An 18,085-nucleotide genomic window follows, 5' to 3' on the forward strand; every position below is an offset into this window, starting at 1 on the left:
ACTAGCCCTTTTGTTCACACAAATATACAATTATTTGATTACATCTAGCCTAATGAACAATAGGGTTTAGATTAGAATCTAGACTTTGGAGTTGGAGTCGTTTTAGATCTGTCAAATACTGAAAGAGTAGCCTACAAGGAGAACTTGAGAAGAGTTAGAGGCTGCCAGAGAAAGTGGGAGATGTAGCCTATCGTCCGAGTCCACTGCAGTTTGTTCTCTTCGTTGTTGTTTTTTGCTGTCATTGTGAATCGGTTTAAGGCTGTATGGACATGATTGATGGATGGTCCTCCCCCAGATTAAAAATAAATTGATAATGCATTTCCTGCATTTTAGAGGCCCAATGCAGTCGTTTTTTAAAATCTCAATATCAAATCATTTCTGGGGAACAATTAAGTACTTTACTGTAATAGCTTTCCATGAAAATGATCAAAAATAAACAAATCGTTTTTAAGCAATCAATGTGACGGGCATGTGAACATCAAACCAAATATGGAGTTGATTTCAGGTTATTTTGGTCACAGGGATCACATGGCCCTATCCCTTCCACAGGGATCACATGGCCCTATCCCTTCCATTGATTTTTAGCTAGTGATGGCTAAAGTTAGCTAAGTTTGTAGTGGCTGTTTAAAGAAAAAAAAGAATTTGTCCTGGCCCATAGACTACTTGCAGGGTGAGGAACCATGTAACATCAAGTAAAACAATCATGGACTACTCCTTTAAGTAAGTAAACCTTGGACAAGTAAGCCTTTGTATTAGGCAACTTGATGTACAAGTACACCCCCTGGACGGATGCTAATCTGTAGCAGGGCCTTACCCCCAATCCACCTATTTAATGCTGAGTGCCAAGTAAAGAGGCATCAGGTCCCAATTTTAGAGTCTTTGTTTGGACTTGAGCAGGGATCGAACCAACCTTCCAATCTCAGGGTGGACACTAACAAAAATAACAAATAGATTTGATTCAATCTATCCATTTGTATAATTGAAATTGTTTTATGGCCAAAAGGACATCCTTTGATAGACAATAACTTTCGTATTTTCATGAGTGTTTGAGTTTAGGTCACAGGAGGTTGGTGGTACCTTAATTGGGGAGGATGGGCTCGTGGTAATAGATGGAGCAGAATAAGTGGAATGGAATCAAACACATGGTTTCCATGTGCTTGATGCCATTCCATTTGCTCCTTCCTCCCCTCAGCAGCCTCCAGTGGTTTAGGTCCATAACTGGCCTCTATCTGCTTACACTGCTTTCAAGGTAAGGCAACGTGTTTCTTTCTGTGTTCCTCAAACTTTTTGTGCCAGGGACATGGCCTTCTTCCTCCGGGGAGCGCTTGGGTAAAACATGATTGACAACCATCTTTTATTCAAAATACCTATTTTTGTATGTGTTTTCTCTATAACTAGGCCTTCAAGGCCTATATTAACACATATAATTGTTTTAAGATGGTAATAACATGAACCATCAAGCTATTCAATTCTCTACTGGACACCTGGGGGTATCAGATCAAAAAGTAATGTGTAGAAATGATTTGATGAAGCTTTTGAATTTGGCCTTACTGCCATCACCTCAATAAGTGCATTTAATAATATACAAAGCTATGTCATCAGGTAGCTCAAATTTCAGTATGAAGGATTAATACAAGATAATATGTTCTCAGTCAATTTACCTGGTAAAATAAGGGTAAATAACTAAATGTATGGTTTGTAGTGACTAACGTAACCACAGTTCTATGAACAAAGCGATGCATTCATTTTTTTTGGGGGGGGGGGCAAAATAGCCCTCTGGAATATTGGAGGGGACGTGTCCCCGTTACTTATATGCCGACGATGCCTAATGTTTAACGAAAATAGCAACATTTATCATCGATAAAGAGGTTTGTGTAACGGTTCTCATGTGGTAAAGGAGAGTCGGACCAAAATGCAGCGTGTAGATTGCGATCCATGTTTAATGAACAAACGTAACACGAATCTAAATACAAACACTACAAAACAATAAACGTAACGAAAACCGAAACAGCCTATACTAGTGTAAATAAGGACATCAAGACACTAAGGACAATCACCCACGAAACACTCAAAGAATATGGCTGCCTAAATATGGTTCCCAATCAGAGACAACGATAAACACCTGCCTCTGATTGAGAACCACTTCAGACAGCCATAGACCTAACTAGAACACCCCACTAAGCTACAATCCCAATACATACACACCACATACAAAAACCCATGCCACACCCTGGCCTGACCAAATAAATGAAGATAAACACAAAATACTTCGACCAGGGCGTGACAGTCTGTTTGGAACCTCTCTGTACCGGCTCTGTGGCAAACTGGGGTCTCAATGCTTCACATACAGTTGAAGTCGGAAGTTTACATACACCTTAGCCAATTACAGCTAAACTCAGTTTTTCACAATTCCTGACATTTAATCCTAGTAAAAAATCCCTGTTTTAGGTCAATTAGGATCATCACTTTATTTTAGGAATGTGAAATGTCAGAATAATAGAAGAAATAATTATTTATTTCAGCTTTTATTTCTTTCATCACATTCCCAGTGGGTCAGAAGTTTACATAACCTCAATTAGTATTTGATAACATTGCCTTTAAATTGTTTAATTGGGTCAAACATTTCAGGTAGCCTTCAACAAGCTTCCCACAATAGGTTGGGTGAATTTTGGCCCATTCCTCCTGGCAGAGCTGGTGTAACTGAGTCACGTTTGTTGGCCTCCTTGCTCGCACATGCTTTTTCAGTTTTGCCCACAAATTTTCTATAGGATGAGGTCAGGGCTTTGTGATGGCCACTCCTCCAATACCTTGACTTTGTGACTTTGTTGTCCTTAAGCCATTTTGCCACAACTTTGGAAGTATACTTGGGGCCATTGTCCATTTGGAAGACCCATTTGCGACCAAGCTTTAACTTTAACTGATGTCTTGAGATGTTGCTTCAATATTTGTAAGTCGCTCTGGATAAGAGCGTCTGCTAAATGACTTAAATGTAATGTAAATGTAATATATCCACATAATCTTCCTCCTCATGATGTCATCTATTTTGTGAGGTGCACCAGTCCCTCCTGCAGCAAAGCACCCCCACACTTGATGCTGCCACCCCGTGCTTCACGGTTTGCATGGTGTTCTTGGGCTTGCAAGCCTCCCCCTTTTTCCTCCAAACATTATGGTCATTATGGCCAAACAGTTCTATTTTTGTTTCATCAGACCAGAGGACATTTCTTCAAAAAGTACAATCTTTGTCACCATGTGCAGTTGCAAACTGTAGTCTGCCTTTTTTATGGCGGTTTTGGAGCAGTGGCTTCTTCCTTGCTTAGCGGCCTTTCAGGTTATGTCGATACAGGACTCGTTTTACTGTGGTTATAGATACTTTTGTACCCGTTTCCTCCAGCATCTTCACAAGGTCCTTTGCTGTTGTTCTAGGGTTGATTTGCACTTTTCGCACCAAAGTACGTTCATCTCTAGGTAGACAGAACGCATCTCCTTCCTGAGTGGCATGATGGTTGCGTGGTCCCATGGTGTTTATACTTGCTTATACTTGTTTATACTTGTGTACTATTGTTTGTACAGATGAACGTGGTACCTTCAGGCGGTTGGAAATTGCTCCCAAGGATCAACCAGACTTGTGGAGGTCTACAATTTTTTTTTTATATAGCCCTTCGTACATCAGCTGATATCTCAAAGTGCTGTACAGAAACCCAGCCTAAAACCCCAAACAGCAAGCAATGCAGGTGTAAAAGCATGGTGGCTAGGAAAAACTCCCTAGAAAGGCCAAAACCTAGGAAGAAACCTAGAGAGGAACCAGGCTATGTGGGGTGGCCAGTCCTCTTCTGGCTGTGCCGGGTGGAGATTATAACAGAACATGGCCAAGATGTTCAAATGTTCATAAATGACCAGCATGGTCAAATAATAATAATCACAGGCAGAACAGTTGAAACTGGAGCAGCAGCACGACCAGGTGGACTGGGGACAGCAAGGAGTCATCATGTCAGGTAGTCCTGAGGCATGGTCCTAGGGCTCAGGTACTCGAGAGAGAGAGACAGGAAGAGAGAATTAGAGAGAGCATACTTAAATTCACACAGGACAGGAGAAGTACTCCAGATATAATAAACTGACCCTAGCCCCCCGACACATAAACTATTGCAGCATAAATACTGGAGGCTGAGACAGGAGGGGTCAGGAGAGCCATGCCATGCCATCATTTTCTGGAATTTTCCAAGCTGTTCAAAGGCACAGTCAACTTAGTGTATGTAAACTTCTGACCCACTGTAATTGTGATACAGTGAATTATAAGTGAAATAATCTGCCTGTAAACAATTGTTGGAAAAATGACGTGTCATGCACAAAGCAGGTGTCCTAACCCGACTTTCCAAAACTGTAGTTTGTTAACAAGAAAATGTTGGAGTGGTTGAAAAACGATTTTTAATGACTCCAACCTAACTCCACCATTGGTTCGTTGGACAAAGCCTATGAGAAAATGTGTTTTTGGATGGTTTTTAGATAAACTACCTTCTATGTTTTATTCTACGAGAAGAAAAAAAATTGTTAACATCACTTTTTGTGATTTTTTTGGCATTCATGTAATCCAAAAAATAACAAAGCACATAAAAGGTTTTGTGTTAACTATTCATATTAACCTCATTGAACAAAATGTATAAGATCTCCTCCTAAGCCTGTGACCTTATTTTCGGCGTTTATCCCAAAAACCTATTATTTCCCCATTAATTTCCCCCAATGGGAATGGCTGAACGAACTAATTTACGGTGTTTAGGACTGCAGGCTGGCAAGCTCCATGGCTCATATTTCGAGAAAGGGACGTAGCTGCATCCCAATATGGCGACTGGAGTGTGGGTTTGTCGAAAGGAAAATAGTGGGCGTGTGGAAAGCGCTCTGCTTTAGGTTATACGGTTTTGATTGAGCTGTGTTTTTCTTCCGTTTCTTGAGTTGCAGCAAATCTGCACAATTAGCTGATTCCCCGTCTACACACCCACTCATTTGGACACACCCACTCGCCATATGGTGCATTCCGGACAAATGGGAACTCGGAAAAAAACGAGGTCAAATCATGACGTCAGTGATCTTGAGGTCAGTTAGTCGAAGCTTTAGAGTTCTGAGTTGGATGACCGTTCAAAACGAATTATCCAATTCAGAGCTAGTTTTTTTTTAAGTGGAGATTTCCGAGCTCCTAGTTGTTTGAACGCGGCAATACCCTGGTCACTGCAGCTACCCATAGACGCATATTTCTGGGGGGAAGGTCATTACGGTCAGCTGATCATATGACAGCGTGCGCATGACCAGGAAGTAAACATTGAACAGAGACACGCAAAGAGGTAAACAAATAAACATAAATATCACTTTAGTTAGTATATAAAATAATACTGGCTTTGTATTTACATGCATTTGTTATAATACCAACTAAACAACAGGAGCATAGAATGATGCTGTTGTTGTGCGAATAGCTAAAGGGTTAGCAGCAGATCCGACACTTTATGCTTGCTTATAGCTGCACTACAGGGTCAGTTAGACAGTTTGCATAAAGGTGTCCTATACATAAATCGCTCCGCCATTTGTGGTTGCTAAAAATTCGAATAGTTTGCCTAATTCCAGTTTGTGATAAAACAAACAAGCAAGTATAGTGTAGATAATCATTGTACCATCTAACCTGATGTGAAATATATTTTCAATAAACAAAAAATATTGTATTGTAGCGACCCTGGTTTTATAAGGGCGGATATCGACTCACGAGCAAGCTTTTGAGGCACAGTCGATAGCGCTGGACTTCGGGCTAGAAGGTCGAGGGATTTTTCAGCTGTTTTAAAGCTGGTGTACAATACAATACCGAAAGTAAAAGATTAAAAAACTAAATTTAAGATGGGGAAGCATAGAAATAGTGCACATAGAACAGCTTTACTGCTTCTTAGAATTGCTTTCAATGATAATTACAGATTTATGTGACTATGTGACTTTGGTCGGGTCGCCCAAAAAGTTCATTTAAGACACAGCGCATATGGCTCGGAAAACATACATAATTCCAGGGATGAGTTGTACTTCGAATAGTCCCAAATGTTACACAGAGAAGATTGAAAGACTGATAGTTTTTCGGGAAATTGTCCTTTAAGGCCTCATGTTAACTAGCCACTATTTACTATGGGGTTGAGTGGGCGGACTGGAGTTCCGACATCACATAAGGTTTAAAAAAAAAAAAAAAAAAAACTGATTTCAGCACCCAAAGAATTGCCCGCAAGGTTGTTAATTGCGGGCTAGTCGTTGGGTGCCGAAACTAGTTTAACTAGGCGCGCAACTCCGTCGTTAATCGCGGTTTTATTGGCTACATATTAACTTGCATTAGCAACAGCAGACATTATGGAATATCACGTTGCGCTGAACAACAAAGGAGCTGATTGGCTGACGCTGCTATTCCAAAATGGCTGATGTGGCAACTGCTATTTAGCCTGAGAAATACAAGTGCTTTTCCTGGAAAACTAGCAGTCATTCAATATTGTCGGTGTAACAGTTGGGATAATGGGACAATTGATTCGAGGTTCTCAAAGCCTTTTTCATCCCTGGATTGAGGTACATTTTCTGAGCCTTATCTCGCGCCAGCACTGCGAAGCCTGCCCGACCCTGTAGTACAAGCGTAAGGTGCCGGATCTGCTCGCTACTAACTACCCACTGGACTCAGACGTCAGTTCAGTGTATAGATTTGAAATCAACAAAACCTCTCACCATGTCATTGGATTTAGGTTAAAAGTCGGGTGAAATATATATATATATATATCCCCCACATCTTTATTTAACCAGGTATGCTAGTTGAGAACACGTTCTCATTTACAACTGCGACCTGGCCAAGATAAAGCAAAGCAGTGCGACACAAACAACAATGTAGAGTTAAACATGGAATAAACAAACATACAGTCAATAATACAATAGAAAAAGTCGATAAACATTGTGCAAATGAGGTAGGATAACATTTACATTACATTTAAGTCATTTAGCAGACGCTCTTATCCAGAGCGACTTACAAATTGGTGCATTCACCTTATGACCTCCAGTGGAACAGTAGTGCATCTAAATCTTTTCAGGGGAGGGGTGAGAGGGATTACTTTATCCTATCCTAGGTATTCCTTAAAGAGGTGGGGTTTCAGGTGTCTCCGGAAGGTGGTGATTGACTCCGCTGTCCTGGCGTCGTGAGGGAGTTTGTTCCACCATTGGGGGCCAGAGCAGCGAACAGTTTTGACTGGGCTGGCGGGAACTGTACTTCCTCAGTGGTAGGGAGGCGAGCAGGCCAGAGGTGGAAACGCAGTGCCCTTGTTTGGGTGTAGGGCCTGATCAGAGCCTGGAGGTACTGAGGTGCCGTTCCCCTCACAGCTCCGTAGGCAAGCACCATGGTCTTGTAGCGGATGCGAGCTTCAACTGGAAGCCAGTGGAGGGAGCGGAGGAGCGGGGTGGCGCGTGAGAGAACTTGGGAAGGTTGAACACCAGACGGGCTGCGGCGTTCTGGATGAGTTGTAGGGGTTTAATGGCACAGGCAGGAGCCCAGCCAACAGCGAGTTGCAGTAATCCAGACGGGAGATGACAAGTGCCTGGATTAGGACCTGCGCCGCTTCCTGTGTGAGGCAGGGTCGTACTCTGCGGATGTTGTAGAGCATGAACCTACAGGAACGGGGGATAAGGGAGTTAAGGCAATAAATAGGCCATAGTGGCGAAATAATTACAATATAGCAATTAAACACTGCAATGTTAGGATGTGCAGAAGATGAGTGTGCAAGTAGAGATACTGGGGTGCCAAGGATCAAAATAAATAACAGTATGGGGATGAGTGAATTTTTTGTTATTTTTTGTTGTTGAAGTTTACCCCTTTTTCGCTACAACTTCCATACGGGCTCGGGAGAGACGAATGTTGAAAGTCATGCGTCCTCCGATACACAACCCAACCAAGCCGCACTGCTTCTTAACACAGCACCATCCAACCCGGAAGCCAGCCGCACCAATGTGTCGGAGGAAACACCCGGAGGAAACACCGTGCACCTGGCAACCTTGGTTAGCGCGCACTGCGCCGGTCCGCCACAGGAGTCGCTGGTGCGCGATTAGCTTCAGTGATTTTTGCAGTTTGTTCCAATCATTAGCAGTCGAGAACTGGAAGGAAAGGTGACCAAAGGAGAAATTGGCTTTGGGGATGACCAGTGAAATATACCTGCTGGAGCGCATGCTACGGGTGGGTGCTGCTATGGTGACCAGTGAGCTGAGATAAGGTGGGGCTTTACCTAGCAAAGACTTATAGATGACCTGGAGCCAGTGGGTTTGGCGACAAATATGAAGCGAGGGCCAGCCAATGAGAGCATACAGGTCGCAGTGGTGGGTAGTATATGGGGCTTTGGTGACAAAACGGATGGCACTGTGATAGACTACATCCAATTTGCTGAGTAGAGTGTTGGAGCCTATTTTGTAAATGACATCGCTGAAGTAAATCTGTAGGATAGTCAGTTTTACTAGGGTATGTTGGGCAGCATGAGTGAAGGATGCATTGTTGCGAAATAGGAAGCCGATTCTATATTTAATTTTGGATTGGAGATGCTTAATGTGAGTCTGGAAGGAGAGTTTACAGTCTAACCAGACACCTAGAATATGTGGGCATCTACAAATATCTAAGTCAGAACTGTCCAGAGTAGTGCTGCTGGACGGGAAGGCAGGTGTGGGCAGCGATCGTTTGAAGAGCATGCATTTAGTTTTACTTGTATTTAAGAGCAGGTGGAGGCCACGGAATGAGAGTTGTATGGCATTGAAGCTTGTCTGGAGGTTAGTTAACACAGTGTCAAAAGAAGGGCCAGATGTACACAGAATGGTGTCGTCTGCATAGAGGTGGATCAGAGAATCACCAGCAGGAAGACTGACATCATTGATGTATACAGAGAAGAGTCGTCCCGAGGATTGAACCCTGTGGCACCCCCATAGACTGCCAGAGGTCCGGACAACAGGCCCTCCGATTTGACACACTGAACTCTATCAGAAAAGTAATTGGTGAACCAGGCGAGGCAGTCAAAATACTTAAAGCCCTTCACTTTGATGACTTTTTGTAGATCCTAATTAGATTTCCATGTTGATTCAATGTCATCACATTGTTTTTTTGGCTTGAAATTACTTGGAAACAACGTTGATTCAAACAGTTTTTGCCCAGTGGTTAGTCAAGTGGGTAGTAAGTAGCCTATTTGCTAAAATGCATGCGATTGCAAATTCTCTGCTCTGGCAACTTCATGTGGTTGCCAGGTGTGGCAAGCTGTTTGATAATAATGAGTCAAATCAACTAAAACGTTATTTGTCACATCCGCCCGAATACAACAAGTGTAGACTTTACCGTGAAATTCTTACTTACAAGCCCTTAACCAACAGTGCATTTCAAGAAGAGTTAATAAAATATTTAATAAATAAACTAAAGCAAAAAAATAACAAATAATTAAGTAACACAATAACATAATGAGGCTATATACAGGGGATACCGGTACCGAGTCGGTGTGCAGAGGTAACAGGTTAGTTGAGGTCATTTGTACATGTAGGTAGGGGTGAAGTGACAATGCTAGCTATCTTGTAATCATTGTAATGTCACGCAGTTAATAGTTATATTCTATTGTCAAAGGGATTCTTCAAGACCAACTCAAATGGTGTCCCTGATCTGCACCCTGCAAGACCATCGCGACGATGTCAACTGGTGCGCCTTCTCCCCGACACTGCTGGCCACCTGTTCAGCTGACAAAACCGTACGAATTTACAACACCCAAGACTTTTCCGAAGTCCCGTACTCCCCGCTCTCTGGCCACGGCTATGGCGTCCATTGTTGTTGCTTCAGCGCCTGTGGTCAGTATTTAGCCTCGTGTTCAACTGATGGTTCAACAGTTGTGTGGTCAACGGACACCGGTGAGATAGAGGCAGTGCTCGAGCATCCGGGTCGGAACCCCGTCAGGGTCTGCGCCTTCTCGCCCGACTCTTCACACCTGGTTTCGGGGGCATCCGATGGTACTTTAGGTCTTTGGGATTTCCGTACGAAAACATTGCACAGGTGAACATAATTGATAGGTGTTATTTATCTCCATGTTATTGAAGCATAAATAGGCCTGCGTGTGTTGGCTATATCGAGTGAGGCTTCGCTGGCCTCTGCAGACTGATGTTATGTGTTGTCTCTTGTGGAGTGTTCTTAACGGATGATTTGTCGACAGGACAGGGGCAGTGAATGACACCACGATGGTGGCCTGCTCCTTCACCCCCTGTGGCCAGATGTTTGTCACTGGATCTACGTATGGGGACCTCAGGCTGTGGGACCTGGACATGAACCAGCTCCATGCGGAGAAGAACACTCACGACTTGGGGGTCACCTGCTGCTGCTTTGGCCCCAAGATCCTCAGTGGTGATCATAATATTTTCCTCCTCCCGCCGTCTTTTGAGTTGGCCTGTTCCCAGATCTGTTTGTACGAACATGACAACCATCAGAGAAGTTATCTATACAGCGCAACATTTTGATCTGGGATCTTGGAGTCTCCATATATGGGAATTTGTTGTGTTTGATTCATTTGCTCCCCTCTCTCAGGTAGCGGTAGGGTACAGTTCCGCCTGGCCTCCTGTGGACAAGACAGCACGCTGAAGATATGGACCGTCTCCAGGTCCAACACAGGCAGTACGTTGACCACGGGCTATGAATACGCAAGTGTGCTGTTTAACGTCGAACTGTGTGCATATGTTGGTCATCGAATGATGTGGTGGATGTGTGTTCACACTGAATGATCTGAAGTAGTCCATCCGTTCCCCTCTGGCCCGTAGGCTGTAAGATGCAGCTGCTGCACACCCTGACCGGCCAGTCTGCCCCGGTGCTCTCCTGTGCTTTCTCTGCGGACGGACAGCTGCTTGTGTCTGGGTAAGTCCGCCCTGTAGGGGATCTATGGAAAAGCGCTCTCACAGTTGGTCAAGATAAAGTTGTACATTTACTCCAACTGGCCACAAGGGGGAGAAGTGTGTTGCTTTTTACCATTTCCTTTTCTGTTGCAGCTCAGTGGACAAAACGGTCACAGTGTACGATGCTGTAAGACACTCGAGCTCTTTTCATTACCGTAGATGTCATTTCAGTTTAACTCCCCATGTTAATGTCCCACACAGAAACCCATGAACACCGCCCATCTGAACTTGAGTGTTGTTGCTTTTTCAGAGCCAGGGGACTTTGCTCTACACATTGAACCAACACGAGAGGTAATCTTCCTTCCTACCCTTTGGGGACATCGTCTCATCTCAACGGCCTTCTTCGAATAGCCTACTTAAAAAAAAAAAAAATGTTTTTACCTTTCCGTCCTCCCTCCCATGATCCTTTGCCGTAGGTACGTGACGGCGTGTGCCTTCTCTCCCAGCACACCTCTGTTTGCCACGGGTTCTATGGACAAGACTGTCAATATATGGAGAGTAGAGGATGGACACAGTGGCCATGGTGGGTAACGCACACAGGTAGAAGTACATGTACTGACAAAGCTCCCAGTGTTATTGGCATTAAGAATGGCATTCGCCTTCTGAGTCACGCTGTGTGGGGTTCCTACGTACTCTTTCACTATTTACTCAAGTAAACAAAGATCCTATTGATTTAATCACCAGGCTGTCGTCACCATTATGTGCTGTTTTTGCATCAGCTCTTCTTTTTTAATTATGGCTTAATTGTGTTTTTTTTATTCTGCCAATCATCATCATCCCTCTCTCTGCATGGATCATTGGGGGGAAAAAAAGAAGAAGGCAAATCTTTACCTGGTGAGTTATAAATTCTCTTCCTTATCTGTACCACCCATCTGCTCATTGAAAGCAGTGAGGGACTGGAGGGTCTCTGTGAAACCTAGGAGTCCCACTGCTATCAGAGGGCTTTATTGAGAGTGATACTTCTACCCCGGTGATAATGCCTTCTGCTAATATGACGGAGTCTTTCATAGCCTGTTGTGTTTCCAGGTGACTTTTGCCAATAGAAGGCTTGCAATTCAACGACTGTAATTTTATATACGTTAATGTTCACAATTTTAGATTGACAATGGTTTTATTATTTTTTAAGTGGGGTCTTACTGTGCTGTTTGAAATGTATTTCATTTTTCACATCTTGTTTTCCAGTTGAAACTGCAACATTCTCATGCGAAGGTGGGAAAGTGACTAAAAAGCACTATAGAAACTTTTGATAGGTGACACATTAATACCTATAGTAACAACATGTCATTGAGAGATACTAATGTGCGGTCACTTCCTGTTTTCCGACCTGTTAGGCAGAAAGTTGCTGTGTCACTCCAGGCTTCTGGTCAGTGATTGGTCAGAGGAGGACGTGGGGGCGTGGCTGTGTGAGGAGGGGCTGCAGGCGCTGGTGGAAAACTTCAAGGCAAACAACATAGATGGAGCGGAGCTCATCAGTCTGACCAAGGAGACACTGGCCTCAGAACTCAACATAGGTGGGAACAGCACATCACACCGTCGACTATACACATTATCATACAGCTACTGGTACATTATCATATTATACACATTACCCACTTGTCAGTCTGGTATCTGAGGTCCACATTTTGTACAGTAGCTGGAAACGGAGCGTCATCAACACACTCAGGCTGGAATCTTTTTTTAAGAGGGGGGAGGGACAAATAAAAAACAAGGTGAACAGTGAGGAATGAATGTTAATATGAGATTTACTCAGGATTACATGCATTTTAACTGTACAGCGTTAGATTAGGCCATGTGTATTCTGCACCGCGAGTGTAATCTGCTTTAAGATTTCTGCTCCTATTATATAACACAATTACTCATCCCAAAATACATATCCTGTAACATAGAAAATGGTTTACAGCTAATACCATTTCTGTCTGAAACAATTCCAAAATATGAAAATGTGATTTACAGATTTTGGTTTATCTTCTCTTTTAAATAAAGATCTTTCAGCCTAGTTTCTCTGTGAGGTGGTAGGTGTGGGTCTGTTGTTGATGGTCTCTCACGCCAATGGCAACCATAGTAACCAAACAGCCCTGTTCTCTAAAAGAGATTAGTCTCTTAGCAGACACGGGTGTCTCTTTCTACTCTCTACTGTCTCTGAGAGTGAGGGATGGCACCATGCCAGGTTGTTATCTTCCTGATGGAGAAAGATTATTTTTCCTCTCAGGGGCAGAGGGCTCATTTTGTTTTTTGTGTGTCTAACACACACACACACACAGACTGACCTCGCTTTACTGTAGTCTCCATGGTGACCAGAAACTGGGTCATGTACGCAGTGTGTTCAAGCTAGGATATCACATTCACAAATGATGCAAGCCCAATCGGCCAATGTACAATTTTTCCCAAATCTCTGCCTGGTTGTTTCCTGTTGGTGTGCTGTAGAGTCTGTGGGGTTGCGCAGTAAGGTCCTGAGGAAGGTGGAGGAGCTGAAGGCGGGGTGTGTGTGTACCGGTGTTCCTGATGAGTACCTCTGTCCAATCACCAGAGAGTTGATGAAGGACCCTGTTATCGCTGCAGGTGGGACACGCCCCCATGGCAACCTGTCTTTCTGTCTGTGCATTTTTAGCTATCAAGATTCTATCTATTTATCGATTTTTATGCTACAACATTTTTTGCAAAACAGTCGCATGCTTTTAAAGGATGCAAAACACACTATCCATCTTGTCTACCTTTTCTTCTGAACAGATGGGTACTCCTATGAGAGGGAAGCGATTGAGAGCTGGATCGCAACCAAGAATCGTTCCAGCCCCATGACCAACCTGCCCTTACAGACAACACTTCTGACCCCAAACCGAACCCTGAAGATGGCTATTGGACGCTGGAGGACCAGCCAGTGAGAAAGCGGGCTGCATCTTCTACATCCATTTCAATCTGAAGGCGGGTCTATCCCTCAGTTAACTTCTGACCAAAAGTAGGCTCATAGTACATAAAGCTATATATGATGATGTTTTCAGGTTGACCATACTGAGCTTCGATTCAACCCCTCACTGTGTCTGTTGGGATGAAACTGCTTTAGAATGTAAATATTTATAGCTGATGAGACATTCTAATATATATATTCTCAAACTCATGCATGTTGACCATGTTTAACTCTGCTATTTACTCTACTCTGCTGCTTTAGCTCCAGAACCATTTCGATGTACATTGCAGTCGGAAAGTATTCAGACACCTTGACTTTTTCCACATTTTGTTATGTTACAGCTTTATTCTAAAATTGATTAAATTGTTTTTTCCCCCTCGTTAATATACACATAATACCCCATAATGACAAAGCAAATTACAGCCTCGGGTCTTTTTGGGAGTGACGCTACAAGCTTTGCACCTCTGTATTTGGGGAGTTTCTTCCTTCTCTGCAGATCCTCTCAAGCTCTGTCAGGTTGTATTGGGGAATGTCGCTGCACGGCTATTTTCAGGTCTCTCCAGAGATGTTCGATTGGGTTCAAGTTGGGTCTCTGGCTGGGCCACTCAAGGACATTCAGAGACTTATCCCGAAGCCATTCCTGCGTTGTCTTAGTGGTGTGCCTAGGTTCATTGTCCTGTTGGAAGGTGAACCTTTGCCCCAGTCTGAAGTCCTGAGCACTCTGGAGCAGGTTTTCATCAAGGGTCTCTGTACTTTTCTCCGTTCATCTTTCCCTCAATCCTGACTAGTCTCCCAGTCCCTGCTGCTGAAAAACATCCCCACGGGATGATGCTGCCACCACCATGCGTCACAGTAGGGATTGTGCCAGGTTTCCTCCAGATGTGACGCTTGGCATTCAGGCCAAAGAGTTCAGTCTTGGTTTCATCAGATCAGAGAATCTTGTTTCTCATGGTCTGACAGTTTAGATGCCTTTTGGCAAACTCCAATTGGGCTGTCATGTGACTTTTACTGAGGGGTGGCTTCCTGGCCACTCTACCATAACGTCCTGATTGGTGGAGTGCTGCAGAGATGGTTGTCCTTCTGGAAGGTTCTCCGATCTCCACAGAGGAACTTTGGTGCTCTATCAGTGACCATCGGGTTCTTGGTCACCTCCCTGACCAAGGCCCTTCTCCCCCGATGGCTCAGTTTGGTTGAGAGGTCAGCTCTAGGAAGAGTCTTGGTGGTTCCAAACTTCTTCCACCATGATCTTGGGGACCTTCAATGCCGAAGAAATGTTTTGGTACCCTTCTCTAGATCTGTGCCTCCTTCAACCTCATGGCTTGGTTTCTGCTCTGACATGCCCTGTCAACTGTGGGACCTTATATAGACAGGTGTTTGCCTTTTCAAATCATGTCCAATCAATTGAGTTTACCACAGGTGGACTCTAATCAAGTTGTAGAAACATCTCAAGGATGATCAATGGCAACAGGATGCACCTGATCTCAATTTTGAGTTTAATAGCAAAGGTTATGAATACTTATGTAAATAAGGTATTTCAGTTTGTTATTGGTAATACATTTGCAAACATTTCTAAAAACATTTTTTTGCTTTGTCATTATGGTTATTGTGTGTAGATAGATGAGGATAAAAAATATATACTTATCCATTTTAGAATGAGGCTGTAATGAGGAAAATGCATTTAAGGGATACTGGTGTCAACAACTGAAGTGTTCAATCTATGGCTGAAGTTATATAACAGGGATAGCAGATGTCGGTACACATTCAATTTTACACGTGGGTGTTTGAAATGAGTGGAAGGGAGATGTCATTTTAGTTTTCCAAAGAGATTTTATTTCCCCATGATTATGGTAGAAGTGCTTGAGCATAGTCTGTATCATGTGTCGCATAGCTCACAAATCAAAGATGGCAACAATGTTCATGTAAAATACCTGTATCATCTCACCAATAATACCCTTACAAGCTATTCTGTACCTTACTGTAAACGGTTAATGTTGTGCGCACATAAACTAAATAAATCCATCAACTTTTCAATTATTTCTCTAGCTGTGCAAAAATAACTATATAAAATATGTTGCTCTTACAGCTGACCAAGCCATCGGCACAGTAAATAAATGAACATAGACCGCAACAACAAGCAGTTACAACAATGTCCGTAGGATTATATGTACACTTAAATATGAGTATTTATAAAAAATGTACAAAGGAAAAGAACCCTCCGTGCATTGTGAAACACTGCATTGAGGGCTCCGTTATACTGACAAAGGCTATCACCACTTATATAATCTATAAATAGAACACATACAAATCTAATGTATAAACATCCCGATTCAATATGCGTGCCAATCGTTTACTCGAATGGCTTCTCTCCCATTAGCATCCGAAACCCTTTAGTGTTGTTCTTTACAAACTACATCATAGTTACGTTGTTATAATGGCCCATATTAGGATGCTGTGCTACTGTTCAGCTAGTGGGCTGGTACTATATGGTGTTTCCCAGGTCTGATTACGTGCACTGTGTTGTTTGCTTACTGGTGTTGCTCTAGGCATGCTTACGCAAAAAGCACAAAAGCCTCAAATGCTGCTTAAGTCTAAACGCAGTGCATCACATACACTGTCACTTTACAAGAGTCCGATTTAAGGAAAGAAACTTGTAAACCCTTCCCTTGCCACCGTTTCTCTGGAATACAGAGACCGTTGTTACGGTGTCTGCACCTGTGTTTGTGCTTGACTGAATGTATGGTCAGTTCAGACGTTGGATTCTATAAAGGAGCGTTTAGGTTTGATGGGTAGGATGGCTGGGTTATCTCTGGTGAGCCCTGCCTGCCGGTGGTTCCCGTCTGGGAACTGGGAGGAGTGATGTTGGCCTGCAGCTGGACCTGGTCTTGGCTCCCTGTGGTAGAACCTGTCTCCAAACTCCCTGGCCAGGGCCTTGGCCTGAGCCTGTTGGGCCAGGTGTTGGGCCTGAGCCTGGGCCCCGTTGAGCACCTGGAGGGGAGCCTGGCTCTGCAGTGGCTCCGCGTAAGAGGACCTCTGCTTGAACTCATTGTTTAATCCCTGGATGTTGTCCATAGGGGCCATGCTGTGTCTCTGGTTCTCTAGACCTTCAGGGGAGAGTGGCTGGGAGTGAGGCTGGCCTTGCCAGCCCAGTCCAAGTGGGGGCTGCCCCTGGACACGCACTGCCTTGTCTTTCACCCCCATGAAGGGCCGAGGCTTGAGCTCTGGTTTAGCTGGTTTGGGGCGAGGCACGTCGGGTCCCTGAGGCACCTGGGTCCTGCCGCTGTCTGACAGGGTCCCGCTGGAGGCTAAGCTACTGCTAGAGCTGGAGGCCTTCATACTGCCCGTCTGACCACCAGAACGCAGTCCGGGGCCAGCCGACCCCCCAGAACCCTCCCTCCTTACCTCCTTACCAAACCCAGGGGTGAGGGACCCAGCCTGTCCATCCAACGTGGTGCCGTGGTGGGCTGAGAGCCTGTCTGTTCCCCTAGCCAGGCTGGAGGAGTGGCCTTGGAAGGGCTGGACAGATGAGGAGTGGTGGTGGTTGGCAGGGGTGAGCCCCGGTTGGTGGTCTGTGGAAGAGGGCAGAGGGCTGATGTCGATGCCCAGGCCAGGGCTGGGTCTCAGGGAGGTGGAGATGTGTCTGCCTGGCAGGGGGCTGGAGGGGCCACACAGAGACATAGGCCTGCCCCCTGGTCTGCCCCCTACCTGCAGGGAGTTACAGTGCTGCTGCTGCTTGGTCTTCATGCTTTGGTTCTGTCTAGGACCCTGTAGGACAGGGCCCTGCTTGTCCAGAGACAGGTTGGTCTGTGTGGACCCGTTCAGAGGGGAACCAGGCCTGGGGTCCAGGGGAGCTAAGCTCACTGCGCCTGGTACTGGTGGGAGAGCCCTGTCGGGTCCATAGGGGTTCTTGGGCCTGTTGGGTCCATAGGGGTTCTGTGAGGGCTCTTCCTCTCTCCCTATCTCTTCATAATCATCATCTAGTTCATCCTGGCTCTGTATATCACCACTCCTCTCTGTGTCCTGGCTCCTCTCTGTGAGGTCATCGGGAGTCTGGCTGTGTGCTGCTTGTTGGCCCTGTGGTGTGTTGGGGGGCTGCTGCTGCTGTTGTTGTTGACACTCGTCCTCCACACGCGTTAGCAGACGGTGGATCTCCCGGTTGGTGGGGCAGAGCCGAGACGCCTCGCTGAGGTCGGCTAGCGCCCCCGCATACTGCCTGGATGGACACATAAGGCGAACATAGTGTTTTTT

General features: G+C 44.7%; 2 protein-coding genes across 4 annotated transcripts in view; one reads left to right on the forward strand and one right to left on the reverse strand.

Annotated features, from left to right (window-relative positions):
* Positions 1–5,050: 5,050 nt before the first annotated feature.
* LOC115133257 (WD repeat, SAM and U-box domain-containing protein 1-like) lies at positions 5,051–15,874 on the forward strand. 2 transcript variants are annotated; one of them, XM_065018802.1, is made up of 13 exons: positions 5,051–5,085; positions 9,632–10,051; positions 10,209–10,396; positions 10,577–10,663; positions 10,807–10,900; positions 11,032–11,065; positions 11,189–11,229; positions 11,355–11,461; positions 11,752–11,772; positions 12,121–12,147; positions 12,270–12,449; positions 13,363–13,497; positions 13,666–15,874. In XM_065018802.1, the coding sequence occupies exons 1-13, from the start codon at positions 5,066–5,068 to the stop codon at positions 13,815–13,817; spliced, it is 1,506 nt and encodes a 501-aa protein (XP_064874874.1). In that variant the 5' UTR covers positions 5,051–5,065; the 3' UTR covers positions 13,818–15,874. The 2 variants fall into 2 exon arrangements, with proteins under 2 accessions (XP_064874874.1, XP_064874875.1); XM_065018803.1 differs by having other exon boundaries at positions 11,755–11,772.
* LOC115133252 (protein TANC1-like) overlaps positions 14,825–18,085 on the reverse strand; it is a 57,392-nt gene continuing 54,131 nt past the window's right edge. For both annotated transcript variants that reach the window (XM_065018801.1, XM_065018799.1), the window contains one exon: positions 14,825–18,050. In XM_065018801.1, the coding sequence (XP_064874873.1) occupies positions 16,586–18,050 (1,465 nt within the window). In that variant the 3' untranslated portion in view covers positions 14,825–16,585. The remainder of the gene's footprint in view (positions 18,051–18,085) is intronic.

Source organism: Oncorhynchus nerka, linkage group LG5, assembly GCF_034236695.1.
Source record: "Oncorhynchus nerka isolate Pitt River linkage group LG5, Oner_Uvic_2.0, whole genome shotgun sequence".
NCBI lineage: Eukaryota > Metazoa > Chordata > Actinopteri > Salmoniformes > Salmonidae > Oncorhynchus > Oncorhynchus nerka.

Coding starts and splice junctions, on each gene's coding strand:
- LOC115133257 (XM_065018802.1), top strand. CDS start 5,066: ATGACGTCAGTGATCTTGAG. Junction 10,397..10,576: donor TGGCCCCAAGATCCTCAGTG/GTGATCATAATA, acceptor CCCCTCTCTCAG/GTAGCGGTAGGGTACAGTTC. Junction 11,230..11,354: donor ACATTGAACCAACACGAGAG/GTAATCTTCCTT, acceptor CCTTTGCCGTAG/GTACGTGACGGCGTGTGCCT.